General features: G+C 44.3%; 1 protein-coding gene across 6 annotated transcripts in view; it reads right to left on the minus strand.

The window, feature by feature from the left end:
- The window catches only part of RUNX2 (RUNX family transcription factor 2), a 358,942-nt gene that overhangs the window by 148,083 nt on the left and 193,008 nt on the right, over window positions 1–17,851 (minus strand). For 2 of the 6 annotated variants that reach the window (XM_060110994.1, XM_060110992.1), the window contains one exon: window positions 862–927. The exons of 3 other annotated variants lie outside the window; for them this stretch is intronic. In XM_060110994.1, the coding sequence (XP_059966977.1) occupies window positions 862–927 (66 nt within the window). Of the gene's footprint in view, window positions 1–861; window positions 928–6,578; window positions 6,730–17,851 lie in introns of those variants that run through there. One more of the 6 variants, XM_060110998.1, reaches the window with a different exon arrangement.

The following is a 17,851-nucleotide window of genomic DNA, read 5'->3' on the forward strand; positions in this document are numbered from 1 at the left end:
GGTCGGGGGAAGGCTTGGTACCTAGGAATCACTGCATTTCAAGTCTTGATGGGAGAAGTAGGACCTGATTAAGGCCACGTGCCAACAGCAGCTTTGGGGAAAGGCTCGCTGGTAGAGGAGATAAAGCAGGAGGGTACCTCACCATCCACCTTCCGGACCCCTGTACCACATCCTACAGAATTAGCTTCAGGCCAGTTGGAACTGGGAACCTGAAGCAAAGACAGTTTTCCTCTAAAATGTAAAGTCCTTGAACTTCTAAAGCTAACAGGGTGCCTCCTTAATAGGTATTTCTGGCACTTAACTTATGAAACCACAGTTAGAAACGACTTCATGTGGAAATTAGTTTTCGGAAATGCCAAAAACTTATAGTTGTGATCTTTAAAGACAGGGTTATGAATTTCTAACACTGACAGAATTGTGACAAGCCGTTTTATAATACCAGTGTTCTTAAGATTTTGTTCACACCTAAAATCTTCCAATCCTTTGGATCTCATACATTTGCTTTTCCTACCGCTTTTGTCTGTAAGGGAAAGCACTCAGTAATCCTTGAAGGTCTTAGTGAGCAGGTACTTCTTCAGCTTCCATTTTTTATAGCCATGTTCTTGGATACTACAATATTTATTAAACGAATCATCCCAATATTCTTCTTTCAAGGTGCTGATCGAGAGTTGTTCATTTTTGTTAAAATGCACACTGCCTGTGTTCTTTATAAAATGCTCGGGACAAGTGCCGTGATGTGCACTGATAGCAAGAAGTGACTACTTCAAAGCAATATATCGTTAACAAGGTGTTTCTCACTCATGGACAGTCGCGATCAGACAGCCCCACCCAGCCCAGCCCAGCAATTGTGAAAAGTCTCACCTGCCTGGCTCTTCTTACTGAGAGTGGAAGGCCAGAGGCAGAAGTCAGAGGTGGCAGTGTCATCATCTGTAAAATGAGGGGATGAGCTCTAAGTTCCCTTCCGGCTCTAACGTTCTATCACCGAGGAGAAGCAACTGCCTTGGGGGTGGGGAAGGGGAGGCAGAGAAGGTCCCACCCCTCACAGTACCTTCCCAGAATCCACAGGCCCATAAGCAGAGAGTAAAAAGCTGGTGAGCAGCTTCTAATACCAGAAGCAAACACTTTCAAGATGACAAACCAAAACTAGCACAGTCTGGGCAGTTACTCTCTGCTTTTTATAAATTCTTCCATCCTCCACTGGCCTCTCCCTAACCCCACCCAAACATGAAATTCTGACAAGCTCACGTGTGAAAAGGTACAAGAAGTGATTAGGACAGAATCGCCAACGGGGCCAGATGAGATCTGCCATCTCCCTGCCCTGTGCTTCTGTAGTGCCTGACACGATACAGGCCCTGCCTAGAGACCAGAGATGTTCTCGGCCAGCCTGATTTTCACTGCAGGGCATCTAGGTGAACTTGAGTTGGCAGAGTTAATGGGTATAGGCAGGCCACTTCTGTACGCTTTAAGTTCAACGCTCAGCTCGTGAGAGAAACCAGAATAATGTGAGCAATTTCAAATGGAAAGATGTCACCCTTAAAGCATCAGTGTTTGCCCCCCACAGGAGCACAGAGCTCACACAGGTAGGTTCATCAATGGAAAAAATGCTTCTCGTGGGTATTTATACTTAAAATATACTGTCGTCATGATTAAAATTCCAGGTGGTTTCCCTGCTTTTGATGCAGAAGCCTCATTAAAACCCTTTATGTGGGACCCTGCCAGTAAACTCCAGTGTGGTTTTGAATTTCTCTCTCCACCTCCCACCCCCAACTTCTCGATTTTACCTGATGCATTTGCCTGATGTTTTTATTATCCATCACATGCCAGGATCACTCTACCTTTTTGGCTTCTAAATGCCAGCTAATGTAAATTGACATTCATTTCTCAATTAATGAGCTCTGGCTGTGGTTTATAGAAAACAATGCCACAAACTTCCGCTGGCTTTACAGAACTTTGACCAATGACTTCTAGTCATTTGAGACTGTCATGTCTTGAGGATTAACTCCTTCTGGGCAAAGAGAGCTCATGAGGACTTTAAAGGGATTTATATGGTAATTTTTATAAGTTACAAAAAATAAAATTTTCTGGAACTTAGTTATTTCGTGTTACACTGCAATGTGTTCTGTAGGAAGAGATTTCAACAACTTGCTGCAGTATCATGTGAGATCTCTTATATAATAATCAATGATGGGGAGATGGAAGGAATTCTAAACTTAAAAAGAAAGAACTTAAACCCCTTCCTAACCTTCGATTATTCATAATCATTATTACAGAAGCAAAGGATATAACTAAATTTTCTTTCCTTGAATGGGGTTGTACCTGTACTTCTAATCTCCGTTCTGTACAAGATCTCAAGTTTTTCTTTTAGACCATCTTCTCCGGTTATTTCGACCTTGTGTCCTAAACTATTCATACCCATGTCACCAGCCACATTACGTACAGCTACAAACTATCTATAGACCTAGATATCATGTCAACTAAAGTAAAGAAAATATAATATCTACTTATTAAAAGGATCAGGATGAAAGCCTGGAGAGTTCTAAAAGTACTCTTACCCCAATCTAATTTTAGAAATGTAAAGCCAAAGCTCAGTAACGGCCCCAGTGATCTGCCTTGTAGCTTTAGAGCCAGTTTAAAACTCCAGATTACAACCTACCGATTAAATAAAGCCAGCACTGCCAGGAGTTACTTGAAGCCCAAGATAAACATGGTGCATCTTCCTGATAGGCTTGTTTTACCCAGCATGGAGACAAGGGTATGCTGTACAGTAAACATGGACACGATATGGAGTAGAATGCAACATTTGGGTGAATTTTCAGACAAACAAAAAATGACTTCAACAAAATTTTGCACTCGTGAAGCTTTAAACTATGCGCCCAGATTCCCTAAGGTACCCATTTATCCTCCTCTGCTAGTTTGGGGTACTCTGGTGAAAAAAAAATCCAAACCCCTCGTTTACTGTTTAGATGATCCTAATCTAACCTGCCGACAAATGGGGAAGCTAAGCGGAGAAGGGAGCCATGTGCTCTACAAAAATCACAAAGCTCCAGAGAGGCAGAACCACAGCTAGACAAGACCTCTTTGACCTCTAACCACTCTGCAGTCTTAGTCACCCTTAAGGAATTCGGTGGACACAACCACAGATATATATTTGCTGTCTTACGAGCCTATCTGCCGAAACAAATTTGCCTAGAAATATTTAAGTAGGTTCTTCTGGTGCCCATGTGTTGCCCAATGAGAGCTACTGTTCTTGGGACACTGTTTAAAAACTCTTTCGGGACCTGTTGACCTAATCTGCTCAACAGTGAGCAACTAATTCAGTTGTTCATGGCATAATGTGAATGAGACCAAGGTCAAGGGCTTGATTCCCTTAGGACCTGCTGGTTCCCTACAGATGCATTTCATTCCACAACTGCTCGCTGCACCCTTAGCCTGTCAGACAGCTGCAGATTTATGTAGCTATCATAAATGGGGCGGCAAGAGCCTTGCTCGTTGAAACGGCAGCAGCGGCAGTTTTTCACAACCTAGTGTATCTGGGGAAGAATATATTAATAAAATGCCCATGAAGCTCAAATAAAAATAAAATCGATGTTAAAAGTCAAAATGTCTTGCTCCTCTCCGCCAAAGGCTATGGGGGAAAAGGAAACGGCCTCCCTTTACCCAACCAGGTCTCTTGGGTCTCCCAAGCAAGTGGAAAGTGTAGGGGAAAGGAGTGAAACCAAGATAAGGGAGAATAAAAGAGAAGCTCTGATCTGATTCCTGCAAGCCTCCACTCAGCGCCTGCCACACCCCGATGGCTAAGGAGAGTTATCTTGGGTCATGCTTGAGTCCCAACTAGAGTGAGCTGCGGAGGGCAGTGACAGTCTAATCCCTGTTCGTCTTCCCCTTTGGGGCTTCCTAACAATGATACTTGATGTTTCTAGGCCTTTACCCAGTACTTTCACATGCATTTTCTTATTCAGTAGACCGTCAAGACATTGTGGTTGGTTGAAAATGGGCCAGGAGAGCTCTCAAAAGGATGGGAATAGGAGTTCGAAAAGAATAGCAGACTGGGGTACTTGCCATTCGGGGCTGTCAGCTAGGAAACATCGTACCCACGTATCACCCCCTCTCAGCAGTGGAATTTACACACCCCAGCCAAGGAGGGCAGGTCGGGGCGGAGAAAAGGACAAGGGGCCTTGAATCCAGGTGGAGCACAGATGGGCAAATGCAGAGCCCTCTGCCCTTTTTTAATGCAAGGGCAAAAATATACAGAATGAAAAGCCCTCAGACTTCTCAGCAATGAAGCGTTAACTTCAAAGCTTCATCGGGGCCTTTCAAATGGTAGGAGTTGTCGCCACACCAAATCTCAAATAACGTCCGGGTACTTCTTATTAACCCCCCCGCAGCATCCTTTCTATTGGAACATATAATACACGAGATCTCCGCAGAGCTGCTCTCCTCTAAGAATCTTCTTCCCCTTCTACATTTTGGCTGCCACCTTCCCAACTGCTCTATTATATAATTTCCTATTTCACTCCTGTTCGAAATAGCATTTATTTTCCATGTCACTCTCTCGGGCCCTCAGCCACTACTTTACTGAATTATTAGCTGTTTCGTAGCCTGTGTTTTCCAATTACAAAGTAAGCTTTGGATGGTAAAGATGATTTATTTTCCTTTCCTATCCCTCAGAACCGTCTATATTTTAAGAGCTTAAATTTTTTTCAATATAAGTGTACGAATGGATGGATAAATCAACAAATAAGTAAATTAGTTGGGGGATCAGGAACTCTGCACAACAGCTGGTACATTTTTGACACATCAAGAAAATAGATATTATAATAAACATTAAGTAATGCTGACATCAAACCTAAAATGTAACTCAAATATGATTCCATACCTATAAAGCCTCGTCAAACTCTCTTTAAAGGGTGTTCAAAGCTCTCCCCAAGCATTGTTACATCGGTTGACTTCACGTTTCAGACAGGGGCCCGCAAATGGCAGTTGCCACTAGTGAACGGATTTCTCTGTTTGGCCACCGTGCTGTTCCCAATATCCTGAGAGCCCGTATCTGTGTGTAAGTCTACACTGGGGAGCCACGGGGAGGAGAGAGGAAGGAGAAAGAGGGCCAGGCCAGAAAGGTACAGCCTGCGGGAAGGCGAGTCAGCACGCCTCTCTCCCTCTGAACCCCAAGGTAACTGCTGCCACTGAGGTCTCGTGGTTTATCTGGAGTGGGTTGGAAAGCTTGCTTCCTGTCTGAATTTCTAGATAGTCTATAGAGCCAGTATGTCAGCATCATCCAGAGTTGTGGATGACCTTTATAGACGAAGAGATGGCACCCTGGAGACACGTGGATCTGCGTGACATCCCGAGACGAAAACGTGGTCCTCCCGTCTCAGGCCCGAGTGTGCTACTGCCTGTCTGCATCCCTGACAGTGCGTGCCAGCGGGGAAACGTAGAGCTTCGGCCTTGAGCTTCCTTAGATCTGCATTCTATGGAAACACACACAGAAGGGGAAAATCTTCCACCTTTTCAGGCCACACAGGGGCAGAGCCTTGAAACCAGAGGGTGTCATCCCGACCCAGCACAGGTCACAGCCACCCTTCACCAGGCGTGACTGAGCAGCTCTGCAAAGGGGGTGCGGAAAATAAGGGTGAGGCTATTGGCATAGTCAGAGACCTCTGTCCTACTCTTCCACGGTCACGTCCCACTACTGCTCGGTATCAACCTTCCTCTTTGTGGCGGGACATGTACTCAGGACCCTCACGACAGCTTTGCTCATCCCCAGACTCACGGCCACCTCTCTTTTCTCTGCCAGACCCGGGTACGTAAGCACTGCCTTCAAAGCTCACCACTACACAAGGACTTCCCAGGTATACAAATGCCTATCACCTTTTCTTTACCCTATACAGCTGGAACGTTTACAGATGTAAATTTTACCACTCCATGCATTTTAAAGTATCATCACTGGTTTTAGAGAAGCATTTTCATTTTCCAGCTAAAGGGAAAGCAAATGAAGAAGAAGAACCATGTATCCTTTGAAATCCTACCTAGTAGGGGCTTCCCTGACGGTCCAGTGGTTAAGACTCCTCGCTCTTACTGCAGGGGGCGCGGGTTCCATCCCTGGTCGGGGAACTAAGACCCCACACACTGTGCAGCCAAAAAAAAAAAAAAAGCAGCACCCCTACCTACCTAGCTCACGGTATGGTACTGAAAAAAGACGCGTACTTCCAAAACATCTACTAAACGAATCAGTTACTAGCATAGACCCAAGCAAGCAACATGACAGAAGCAGAAATGCTATGTAAACATTACCTAAAATCAACTTTCGACTTTACGCAGAACATTACTTTGCATTTTCCACGCTGAGGTTTTAAGAGATTTTTACATCAGTTTTCTTACTTTCCCTGAATTTGTCCCCTCACACTTAAAATGATCAAGTATCAATCACTAAATTACTTTTACTTTTAATTTCATTAGATAATAGGTGGAAAAATATACCTCACGGGGGAGAAATGTAATGGATCACACTGATGGAGAAGAAAGCAGCAAAATGAGAATCTGAAATCGATTTTTTGAAGATAATGAGAGGTCAGACTAGCAAGCTCCATAGTTTTGCAAAAGAGAGAAAAAGTGCCTCGACTATCCAGTATAAATATTTATTTTCCGTGTTGTAATGAATTGTACTTTTCCACTGCACGCTCACAAATTCTGAAAGACCAGCTGATCCCAAGGCTCAGAAAGTATGCTATGCTGAAGGAAAGAGAGAGAAAAAGGAAAAATAAAAATAAAGCAAAAAACGCACAACCTGGCAATTTTCAGAAACTTCAACCATCCCTTTAACCCACCCAAATTTTGAGGATATGGTTGGAATAATACATTTCCTCTTGGTGAGAAGGAGGGAGGCCATAGATGTGCAGTGCGTGTGTGTGTGTGTGTGTGTGTTCGTGTGTGCATGGGGAGGGAGGGTAAGAGAGAAGGAAGAAACCAAAGGGTGAAGGGGGGGAGAGAAACGGAGGAAAAACGAGAGAGAGATCTTCTTGCTAGGCCTTGATTAAGAACTTTTTAAAGGCTAGGAAGGGTGGATAGTCTTTGAAACCAGATCCGCCACAGGAAGGAGGCCAGCACCCAGGACACCGTGTCTTTCAGAAGGGGCCACCCACAGTGCCGCGGTGGTCATATGACTGCTCTGTCACATCCTGAAGCCATTTCCAGCCCATGCACACGTCTGTGCTCCCATTTAGAGAGGATGGGATATATGGGGAACACACATATGGAAACACTTTCAGAGAATCAGTTTCCATGAAATTCATAATAAGCCAAGTGGCTTCAGATGTGGTTGCGTTCCTCCGATTAGCCAGGAAAAAAAAAGAAGGAAGAAAAGGAGGAAAAAGGGACAAATCCACCCTTTCAGACCTTATTTCAGTTTCAGAGAAATTAAAAACCACTAATGACTTATGGCTACCAAAACACAGAGCCACAATTAAGACAGGAGGAACTAGGAAAAAGAGGGACAGAGGTTTAGAAGCAATAGCCTTTCCCTCCTAAACGTAACAGCTTCAATATCAGTAATCTTGTCTTAAATCAGGAGGAGGCTTTCCTGTGACGGTATCTGCCTAGGGTGGCATAATTTTCTGACATCCTGGCAACAGGCAGTGCGCATGCGCACGTGTGGGGTGGGACCACGCGGACAGAGGCAGAGGCTAGAAGACCGGCTTTTATTCGATAACATATGTGGCCAATTAAGATTATTTTAAAAATTGCAACTAAATGATAAATTGTTCCTAAGTAAATCTTTCCAAAAAGCCTGAATGCAGAGGGGACAGCCTGGTATTTTCCTGTGGCCTGTGCTAATGGTAACTCAGACTATATTAAAAGCAGAAATTTATGAACTGGTTGAGATGTTATATATTAGACAATCAAGCTTAGCTGATAGGAAGGCATGAAATACAAGAAGGGAACAAATGGGGGAGGGACTTTAAAAAGGGACATTCAACTGATATTAGTAAGTTAAGACGTTATTTTTATATTAAAACCAAAGCAGATATACTATGGAGGAAAATTCACATTAATTTTAAGGTATAACAGGAGACAAGAAAATGCTCTCCAGGCAAGAGTTGGGGTTGTTTTGGGCTACATCAGCAGATTGGGGGGTGCAGAGTGGGGAAGGAGCCGAGTTCCCCCTGCCCTTTGGGGTGCTTCAGTGGGGAAGTCTTTCAAGCTTGGTACGTTGTTTAGGAATGCCCTGAGGATGGGCTGGGAACCAGCACTGCCTGGTTCTTAACAGACCAGTCTTTGCTCCAAGCATAGGAATCCTCCAAGTGAGTTTGTAGTCACAGCATCCCATGGTGTCACAGGTTTTACTACGGGGAAAGAGATTCGAAGGTTCCCACCTGCAGAGGATCTGTACTCCATGGGAGATGTCTACTTACATTACAGTGAGTCTACTCACATTAACTCCTCACTCCAGCCCTGGGAGGGAGACGGTATCACTGACCCCACATTATGGATGACAAACTGAAGCCCAAAGAAGCAAAGTGATTTCCTCAAGGTTACAGACCAGTAAAATGGTGGCCTGGGACCTGGCCCCAGACCTAGGGGGCTCAGCTGCCACAGTCCCCTCCACGGTTCAGGGATTCTGTGTCACTTTCATGCGAGTTCTAACATACTGGTGGCCATGCCTACCTGGAGGGCAATGATGGAAAGGGTTCTGATCAATTGTCAGTGACAGGCCTGGGGATGGAGGTGGGGATGGGATGTGGAATGGGGTGGGGGTGGGGGGCTGATTCCTGTCCCCTATTTTCTGTGCTCGACTCAGCCCCAGAATTCTCATATGGTCCTTACCGTTGATGTTCTGGGTGATCGTAAGCAAGTCACATTTTATTTATTCCCCAGGTTCTCTCATTGGGTAAGACTCTTGTAAGTGAGAACAGGCAAAAGTACACAGCAAATAGTAAACATCTCCGTCTCAAAGGGGTATTCCTTCATACGGTATTATTTGAATTAGGAGAGCCAGAGATGAAGGAAAATTTAAAAATTGGGTCCAAGCTAGGAAAGACGTGAGCTGAGAATTAGAATCCTGAAACTCCTGATTCACTCTACACACCCAGCTCCAGGCCCAACCAAACTCTTCTGTTTAAAAAAAAAAAAAAAAAAAAAAAGCCTCTTGCAGTGGGAAAAGGAGGCTAGGAGAGCAAATAATCACCATAGCAACCACATTCCACCATCCCCTAAATGCGCAGACTGTTTTCAGATCCAGCTCGATTCTCCCCTTCTTAAAGTAGGAACAGATAAACTAAATCCAGCACCAATGCAGTTTCAGACTCTCCCTGTGACTGACTCCAGCGCTGACCCAGGAAGGCTCCAGGCAGCAGCTGCCTTGGACGTAGCATCGCTCAAAATGTGACAAGCTCGGGGCACCGTTGTTTTTCAAATAAAATTCCCTTCAAAGGGCTTAGCGCCCTGGTGTGGTCCCACAGCCCTGAAGCCATCCTGAACCTTAACGCCTGTGTCTCAAACCACCCCATGTCCCAAGACCCAGAATGGGAACCAGATGACCAAAGTGCTCTGGTTCAGGCTCGAAGTCAGCTCCCCAAGCTACAGCTCTCCCAGGCCTGATAGGACTCACGTTAATCTGGGATCAAAGCCAGCCTCACGCTGTGTCCTGCCGGGACCTGTCCTTACCCGTGCCCTCTCTCCCTCTCCAGTCAGATGCATCCACTTACCGGTTCCCTCTGCCCATCCCTTGGGAGGGGTTCCTGTCCCAAGGAGACCATGTAAGAGGCTTCCTGGTTGTGACAGAAGGTAGCCTTAGATCCAAGGGCCACTTGTGTGTGTGTTGTATCTGCTGCCCAGACGGCTTATCCATTCTTGTCTCATCCAGCTTGCTGGTTCCTCAAGCTTTCCTACCCGTTCTGTGACTTCATGTCACGCTTTTTACTCGGGTTTGTGTGTATGTTTCCAGATCTCTCTATTAGGCACACAGCAAAACATTTGCTGGAGTAACAATCCTGTCCCAACTTACCTTTCCAGCCTTGTTTCTCACTCTCCTTCGTCGGGAGCTCTACAATCCATTCTGACTGGACCCCTGTCCGTGTTCTGTCCTGTCCACCTTCCATGTTCCCTCCTTCAGGCGCTGGTTTTACGTTATTCCCCTCAGCCCTCAGCGTCCCCACCTCCACTCTATCTCAATCCCTTGAAATTCTAAGCAGCCTGTAAAATCTACCTCACAATCTCCCTCCGCTTCCGAGAGTCTTCTCGTGTTCTTGCTTTAGCCCAGAGTAACCCCTCCTTCCCCTGCACCTCGTTCTTCGCTTATATTTCTCTTCTAGGCAGGCATGCACATGCAGAGGACCTACAATCACCTCACCACTTCTACCAGCCTGTAAATTCCTTGAGAACAATAACTCCGTCCTACATATCTTCAAACGCGCTATAGCTCCTCTCAGAGTGACATTCGGGAAGTTTTTAAATGTGTGTGAGAGGAGAAAGAGATGGTGATGCCAGGTTGACCTAAAGCCTTGTCTCTAACTGCATTTTGCCTGTGCCTTCTGATTTCTGCCTGTCCATCTGCAGCCAACGGCTTTTCCTGACCTACTACACCTGTGGTTTACTTGCACCAAAAGGGCTCAGGTTAGTTCCAGACCCACAGCACTGCTCTGCCCACCGGTTTTGGGGTGCATCTCTCATTCTAACCTGTCCCCTGCATTTGCTCCCTTATACTAAGAGCAAAAATTTGTTCTGGCTTTTTCAGTCCCAAGCAAACTCTCGTGTCCCACGTCAACACTGACTCTCAAAAATAATAGTTCAATTAAAAAATCATGTTGCAAATGTGTACATTGCTTCTTAGGTTGTCACTGTTTTCACATACATCTGGTTTTACCTTCACAAAAAGCCCAACTGATATGGAAGCTGAGTCAAGGAAAGAAGGCACCAACTCAAGGACGCAGCCAATTAGTGGCAGAGCCAGGATGGAATTGTTGGGTTTCCTAATTTGTCCCTTTTCCCCGCTCAACTTGTCCCTTTAGCATCTACTACTTTTCATCCTAAGAGAAGTCCTGACAGGGAGAAAGATGGTGTTTCTTTAACAACAGGGATCATCTCGATTGAATTTTTTTTTTTTAAAGTGATGACCGGCATGCCTTGTCACATTGAAGGTTTATATCCAATAATATCAGAAACCAAACTACAACCTTTTAGTTAACTGAAAAACTGACTCACTTTGAAAAGAATTTCTTTTTCTTTGTTGCTAGGATTCAGCCTAAAACCATGTACAAGTCTTCCTACTGTCCTGAGACAATGCTCCTTATGTAACTTCCGAATCCAAACACAGTGTTGCAGTAACTCGTTCCTCTGACATTCTGAGATTTTCCACTCAGGCCCTGCACACGGAATTAACTCAAAACTTCTGCAAGAAAAATGTCCCTTTTAGAGTTTGATTTGGCATCCATTTCAAAGAGCTGTTTGTATATTTTAGAATATGGAGAATTTTCCTTTGATTGAAACCTCTCTTTTCACAATGGACAAGAGATGATTTCTCTTCTGAGTGATTTAAACAAAAACAAACACATCTTAGTTACATAGAAACTTGTTCTCAAAGTGGGTTTTTTGACACAAATCAAACCCTACAGATTGTAAAGCATTTGGCAAAAGCCTTCCAACAGCCAAAGCCAAATAGTGAAATTTTCCTTGTTGTAGGAGATAAACAAATACTAAGGCAAATCGAAAAAAAAAAAGAAAAAGAGGACCTCCTTTCACTTTCTCCTCTGCTCGATAACATTGCCCTCTCAACACACACACACACCCCTGCAGAGGGGTTGCATCCTCAGTGTTTATTCCTGGTGCTATAGTAATAACCCTGCCGCAAATGGACAATTTCAACATCTGTTTGTGGCTGCTCCCAGACTCCTTGTACTTCTTTAGGACATGAAGACCGCTGTCTCCCAAGTGTAAACAGACACACCTAATTATGTATTAAGGTGTCTGAGAGGAGCTACTTGTTTCGATGACAAGAAAAAGAAAAAAAAAAGAGGGCCTGGTCAGCTCCATATCCTTGAGAGAAACACACAAAAACACAACAAATAGTCCAAGAGTAGCTCCTCCAACAGTGGAAGTTCTCTGCCTGCCCAAAACCTGAGCCCTGTTTTTCCCCAGCCTGGGAATACTGTCCACTGAGTGCACCCTAGATGTGGCCCCAAACAGCTGATGACCGGCCCGGAGAGATGGTGCTGTCACAGATGTGAAGCAGAGTCTACTCGGTCTATTCATAAGGAACTAATTCGAGGGTGAAAAGAGGAAAGGGGCAAAGGAGATAATTCAGGGATAGCTTTTTGTTTTCCTTCAGATCACAGTGGCCATGTGCAGCAATAGCAAAATAATGTCAGTGGTCTATTAGATATGTAGCAGGAGAATAGGATTCTAGAGCCTTGGGCTAGCAGTCGGGGTTGGGGAGGGTTCTGGTCACAGCAGTGTCCCTAATGGGAAGGGTGATCATGGTGGAGCCCCCTCCCACCCCATTCTTCATCAGTAAAATGATGGAACTTGACTCAATCATCTTTATGGGTTTCCAGCTCTAAAATTCTAATTCAGCTACATATTACAAAACCTTGAGAATTCCAAAAGTACCTTTAAAATTCTATTAGAAGTGCTGTTCCTCTAAAGAAAGGTGCCCGTTCATTAAAAAACAGTATTACAGTCTTTTTTTAAATGAAGTATATAAATCCACCGTGCGAAAAATACCAGGTTTCCCTCGATATACAAAATGCCGATTAGAAAATTAAGTTCTTCCACAAAATAAAAAAAGTATAATTGTTAACAACAGTTTGCAAGGAGACCAGAAGAAAATGGGAACACTGTTAGCTTTTCAAGAAAGTGTTTCGTCATTAAATTTAGCAGTAAAGGGGGTTAAAATTTGCTTTAGGCTCACACATTCAATGAGAGATATGATGTGAGCTATTTCTCTTTCTTCTTCGTTCTAGACTTTTCCAGCAAATTGTTTTGATCTGACCTATCTGAAATTAATACATTTATATCCACCTTTTCAACTCTTGCAGGATAGGATATATTGTTATGCATAACTTAAGTAGCTTAAGTTTCCTTGCCCCACACATAAAAATATATACCTTCAGGTTTTAAGATTCCATTAATATGTACATGTTTCATCTCAGAATAAAATTCAGGTTTACAAAAATCAGAAGGTGGATTATTTCCACTGTTGTTTCTGGTAGGAATCTGGTGAATTTTACTTTATTTTGGGTTCTCTGACCTGTAAGCATGAACATAGGAAGGATTACTGGTGTCATGTCCCCCAAAGATAGCCTGGAAAGACCAATGTGATAAAAATCCCTCTTAGGATGACACCCAATAGGTTCTGTAGCAAAATCTGGCTCTGATGTGGAGACCCCTATGACAACGCATGGTGGGGAAAGCACACTTGGAGCCCAGAGATGTGGGGTTGAGTCTTTCCCTCCCCTGTCTCCCCATGTGACCTAGAGGTCAAGTCTCTGAATGTCCCTGAGCCCAAACTCCTACTGGCAAAGCAGGGACTATAATAACATCTATACTCCGATGAGCTGCTGTGAGATCAAATGAGAATGTCTGTGAAAGTCTTTTCTATATATTTAAAACACTATCTAAATATTATTATCATTATTAATTCTGAGTTTTGCTATGCACTTAATTTTACTATCACCTTTCGATAGAGTTGCTACTGTATAATCCTTCCTGTTTTCCTCTGCACCTAATCTGTTGTAACGCGGTGTTCTTCTTCTGTAGGCTTTAAGTAACTTCTGCCACCAGAAAAACCACTGTTATCGATGACATGAGAGTCCTGGGTCTTTTCAGTTTCCTCTTGGGAGTTGCTGAATTAGAGCAGCAGAAGAGTTCCAGCCTCCCCACCACGAGGATGATTCCTCCTCCCTGGTGGTGTCTTCAGTTTTTCTTCACACGTTCAGGGGCGCCTGCCCGCATCTCTGCGTCTCCTGGCCGACCCAGCCTTCAGACCAGCATCCTCTGAGCCTGACGTGCTGCTGCAGGCCCGTCATCCTCAAACTGCACTGGGCCATGGTCCTTGTCACACCCAGTGTGATGCCACCGGAATCCACAGTCCCAACCCGCAGGTTGTATTTGTACAAATCTCTTTATTCGTCCCCTGTTTCCCTCAAGGCTAACTTGCCTATTTGTTCTATTTGTTAGAGCTCACTTGCCACATTTTTCAGTAACTGCAGAGTTTTACCTCAGTGTGAATGGCTCCAATTTGCCTTCTACATAATCTCAAGTGGTACTTGCTTATTCGATTTTTACAAACTTTCAGAAAGATTTTTTCTCCAACTTCCAAGCGGAAGTTCTGTTATTTACCATTTGAAATGTTACCTTTGTATTAAAATGTTAGCAGGAAGACCCTTGGGTGGGGTTCACTTTGGTTTTTCTCTTAATTTAGGCACCAGAGAACATGGCAAAGAGCTGGGCAATGCCACGAAGCCACCTGCAGGGACCCAGGGCGTAAGCTGTGGCTTCAAGCTGACACTTCAAATACTAGCTTGGAAGGTCTGCACAGGGGCTGAAACACAACCACATCACCAGTTTTCTACTTCCAAGGTCCCTAAATAGAGGCCTAGTTATCTATCTCCTTGCCCACTTTTGTAGTGATTTTCCATGTAATACTGCAAAGTTATAGCAAAAAAGAACAGGACCAAAGCCTTAAAACTGGAGGGGACCATGAGTCTGATCAAGACCACCCCTCGTTTGAGGAAGAAGCAAGTCTGACCATCAGGATTCAGACCTGGCTCCTGGGGAGAAAGCAGCCCTCCTCAAGCCTGTTGTCTTTAAGTTTTATTCCTTTTAAAAAGTGCCTATTTTTTTTTTTCCCCAGTGGCCTGTTATTTGGTGTTTCTCAATCTGGTTTTGCATCCTCCTTTCACTGAGCCTTTTGATTTCAATCTTCCTTGACTGCTCTATTCTAAATGATAAAGCCAGAGAGAAAGGCTAAGAAGGAGCTTCCACAGCTAAAGAAATGTTCCACCTGTTATCCGGAATTCCAATCCATCAAGTTTTCAGAGCCCCTGGAATTATTCTACATTTCCCATCCTAGGAGATGCTGATGCCCTTTGGATCGCACCTTATTTTGGGTCCTTTGGGCTTCCAAAACTCAATATAAATCCATCAAATAAATTTTAAGGGGATCAGGTCACCGAGAAATATGCTCCCCAGACTCTGATTTTACTGCTTTCCTTCTTTCCTTTAAAACAAGCTAACAAATGGTGGTAACGGTTTTCAGGACACACCTCCTCCCTCTGCACCTTGGCATTGCAGGAAGAAGAGGACGCTGGTGCCCATGGAGAGCAGGACTTTTGTTACTTTTCAAACAGGAAATGTCAGAAGGGCTCATATCTTCATAAGATCTGGAAGCTAATTACTAAAACCACAAATGGAAGGTTTGGGGGTGGGAGTAGGGAAGACTCCCCCTTGAAGGTCGGGTTAAAGGATTTGAGAAGGGAGTGACCACTGACTACAGCAGTGACTCTGTACAAGAGTCTCAGCTGTTTGAAGATTCCTCCTTTAACCCTAGTTTGTGCTTATGAGATTCTGCTTAGAACAAGTCCCTCATCCCTTACCAACTCAAGTTCTTCCTAGTTTAAGCCATGTCCCCATTTCTCAGTCCTCTGGGAGGCAGCTGTCCGGGGGTGTTGACTCCATTCCCAGTGAGGACAAGTACTGGTGTGTCACCCAGCTTTCCTTGTCTCAAATGCAGGAGATGAGCTAGCAAGCCTGACCTAAGGAACCCCCAGCCCCTTGCCCAGGGGTCTCTTCCCTTCAGGGCTGTTGCCACACACGCTTCCCTTGTGATCATCTAATAGCCCCTGCACAGCATTTCACTCCATCTTAAAAGCAGCGTATAGCATATAGTGTATAAAGGCCATGGAAGGGCCTCCCTGGTGGCGCAAGTGGTTGAGAGTCCGCCTGCCGATGCAGGGGATACGGGTTCGTGCCCCGGTCTGGGAGGATCCCATATGCCGCGGAGCGGCTGGGCCCGTGAGCCATGGCCGCTGAGCCTGAGCGTCCGGAGCCTGCGCGTCCGGAGCCTGTGCTCCGCAACGGGGGAGGCCACAACAGTGAGAGGCCCGCATACCGCAAAAATAAATAAATAAATAAATAAAATAAAATAAAGGCCATGGAAGACAAAAAAACACAAGACCTACATTTTAAGAGGAGGACACACAATGCGGGTCAGTCCCCCTCATTAATCTCATCAGTGCACTTCACTTCACTGCACTGTAGTCGGGGTTTGCACGGTGCCAAGGAAGCGGAGCTACTGGAAATAATCAGATTAATGTGTCAATGAAAACAACCAAACCAAACATTTCAGCTCTCAGAATGGATTGCTGGCCTGAATTTTCCAGGTGGGTGGTTCTGTATTCACCTAATAAATCAAGCAATTCCTGAATTACCACTTCACTCTGGGGTGTATGAACAGCGTCTAAACATTAACTACGGTTTTCTAAGATGCAGTATTACTCCTTTAAAAGTAAACTAACGACTGGGGTGGAGGGAGCATTACTGAAACATTTTGATGATACAGGGGTATGTGCAAATACCCCCTCCAACCCCCAGTCTCATCCCTTCCAGGTAACACCGTCCTGTCACCAGCATGACTGCCACAACCTCCCAGCCACACCCTTGCTTCCTCCCTCATCCTCCTACACAATTCTCCCCCAAACAGCCAGAGTGACCTTTGAAGGATAGAAATCCATTTTTATCGCGACCTTGCTTAAAATCTGCCAGTGGCTCATCACTGCAGGTACCTGCAAATCCAAGCCTCTAATCCTGACCAGCGAGGCCCTGCATGACCTGGAGCCCATCCCTCTGACGGCATCTCACCTTCTACACACTCCAGCCACTGGGCATTCTTCTTGCCAACTGCCTGGGATGATGGGGCAGGGCTACACCTCCTGCCTATTTGGACCTCAGCTTAAATGCTTCTTCCTCATCACATCACCCTGTTTTATTTTTTTCACAGCACATATCCCTAGATAATATTTTCTTATTTTCAATTGCCTAGCCTTCCCCAGGAATAGCTAACATGTATTGAGTGCCAGGCATTATTCTAATGGCTTTACATATATTAACTACCTTTGAGTCCTCATAACAACCTTTCAACATGGGTGATATTATTATTATATTATTAGCCCATTTTACAGATAGAAAAATTGTGGTACAGACAAGCTAAGTAATAACCCCAAGATCACACAGCTAGTGAGTGAAGAGGCCTGTATTTAAACCCAGGGAGTCTGGCTCCAAAGACTGAATGTTTAATCACCACGTCATACACCATTAGAAAAAGCTCCCTGAGCTTTTATTAATCACCGTATTAATAAACATTTTTATCATGTGGACGTAAAACACTATGATAGCGATTCATCACTAAAAGGAAATTTGTTATAATTCTAATCATCTTTTCTCTAAATATATCTAATTTCTTTAATATAGAAAGTCTGGTCTCTGATCCCATTTATTCTGTTATTTACAAAATTCACCTGCCCTTTTGTTTTAATAACCTCTAGCTTACAAGATTCTCATTTCTCCAGTGAGATAAAGTACACTTCATTATAACCATCCTCTGGTAAAGAGTGTGTAACAAAGATAAGTTGCATAAAGCCACACAAGGGTGTGTAAAATGTCAATGAAATTAAGTTCCTTAATTTTAAATTAAAGTTGGGGTTTCAAAATCTGTCTGCAGACCCTGACACACATGCACATATATGAGGCTTCACCATGTACAGAAGCTCAGCTGTGGTCAAGTGTCAAGTTCTTGGCATTAATTAACCTGATCTTAGGTTGCTTCTCATCAGAATCAACTGAAGCACAAGACAAAGCTTTC

The sequence above is a fragment of the Mesoplodon densirostris genome, chromosome 10 (genome assembly GCF_025265405.1).
Source record: "Mesoplodon densirostris isolate mMesDen1 chromosome 10, mMesDen1 primary haplotype, whole genome shotgun sequence".
Classification (NCBI taxonomy): domain Eukaryota; kingdom Metazoa; phylum Chordata; class Mammalia; order Artiodactyla; family Ziphiidae; genus Mesoplodon; species Mesoplodon densirostris.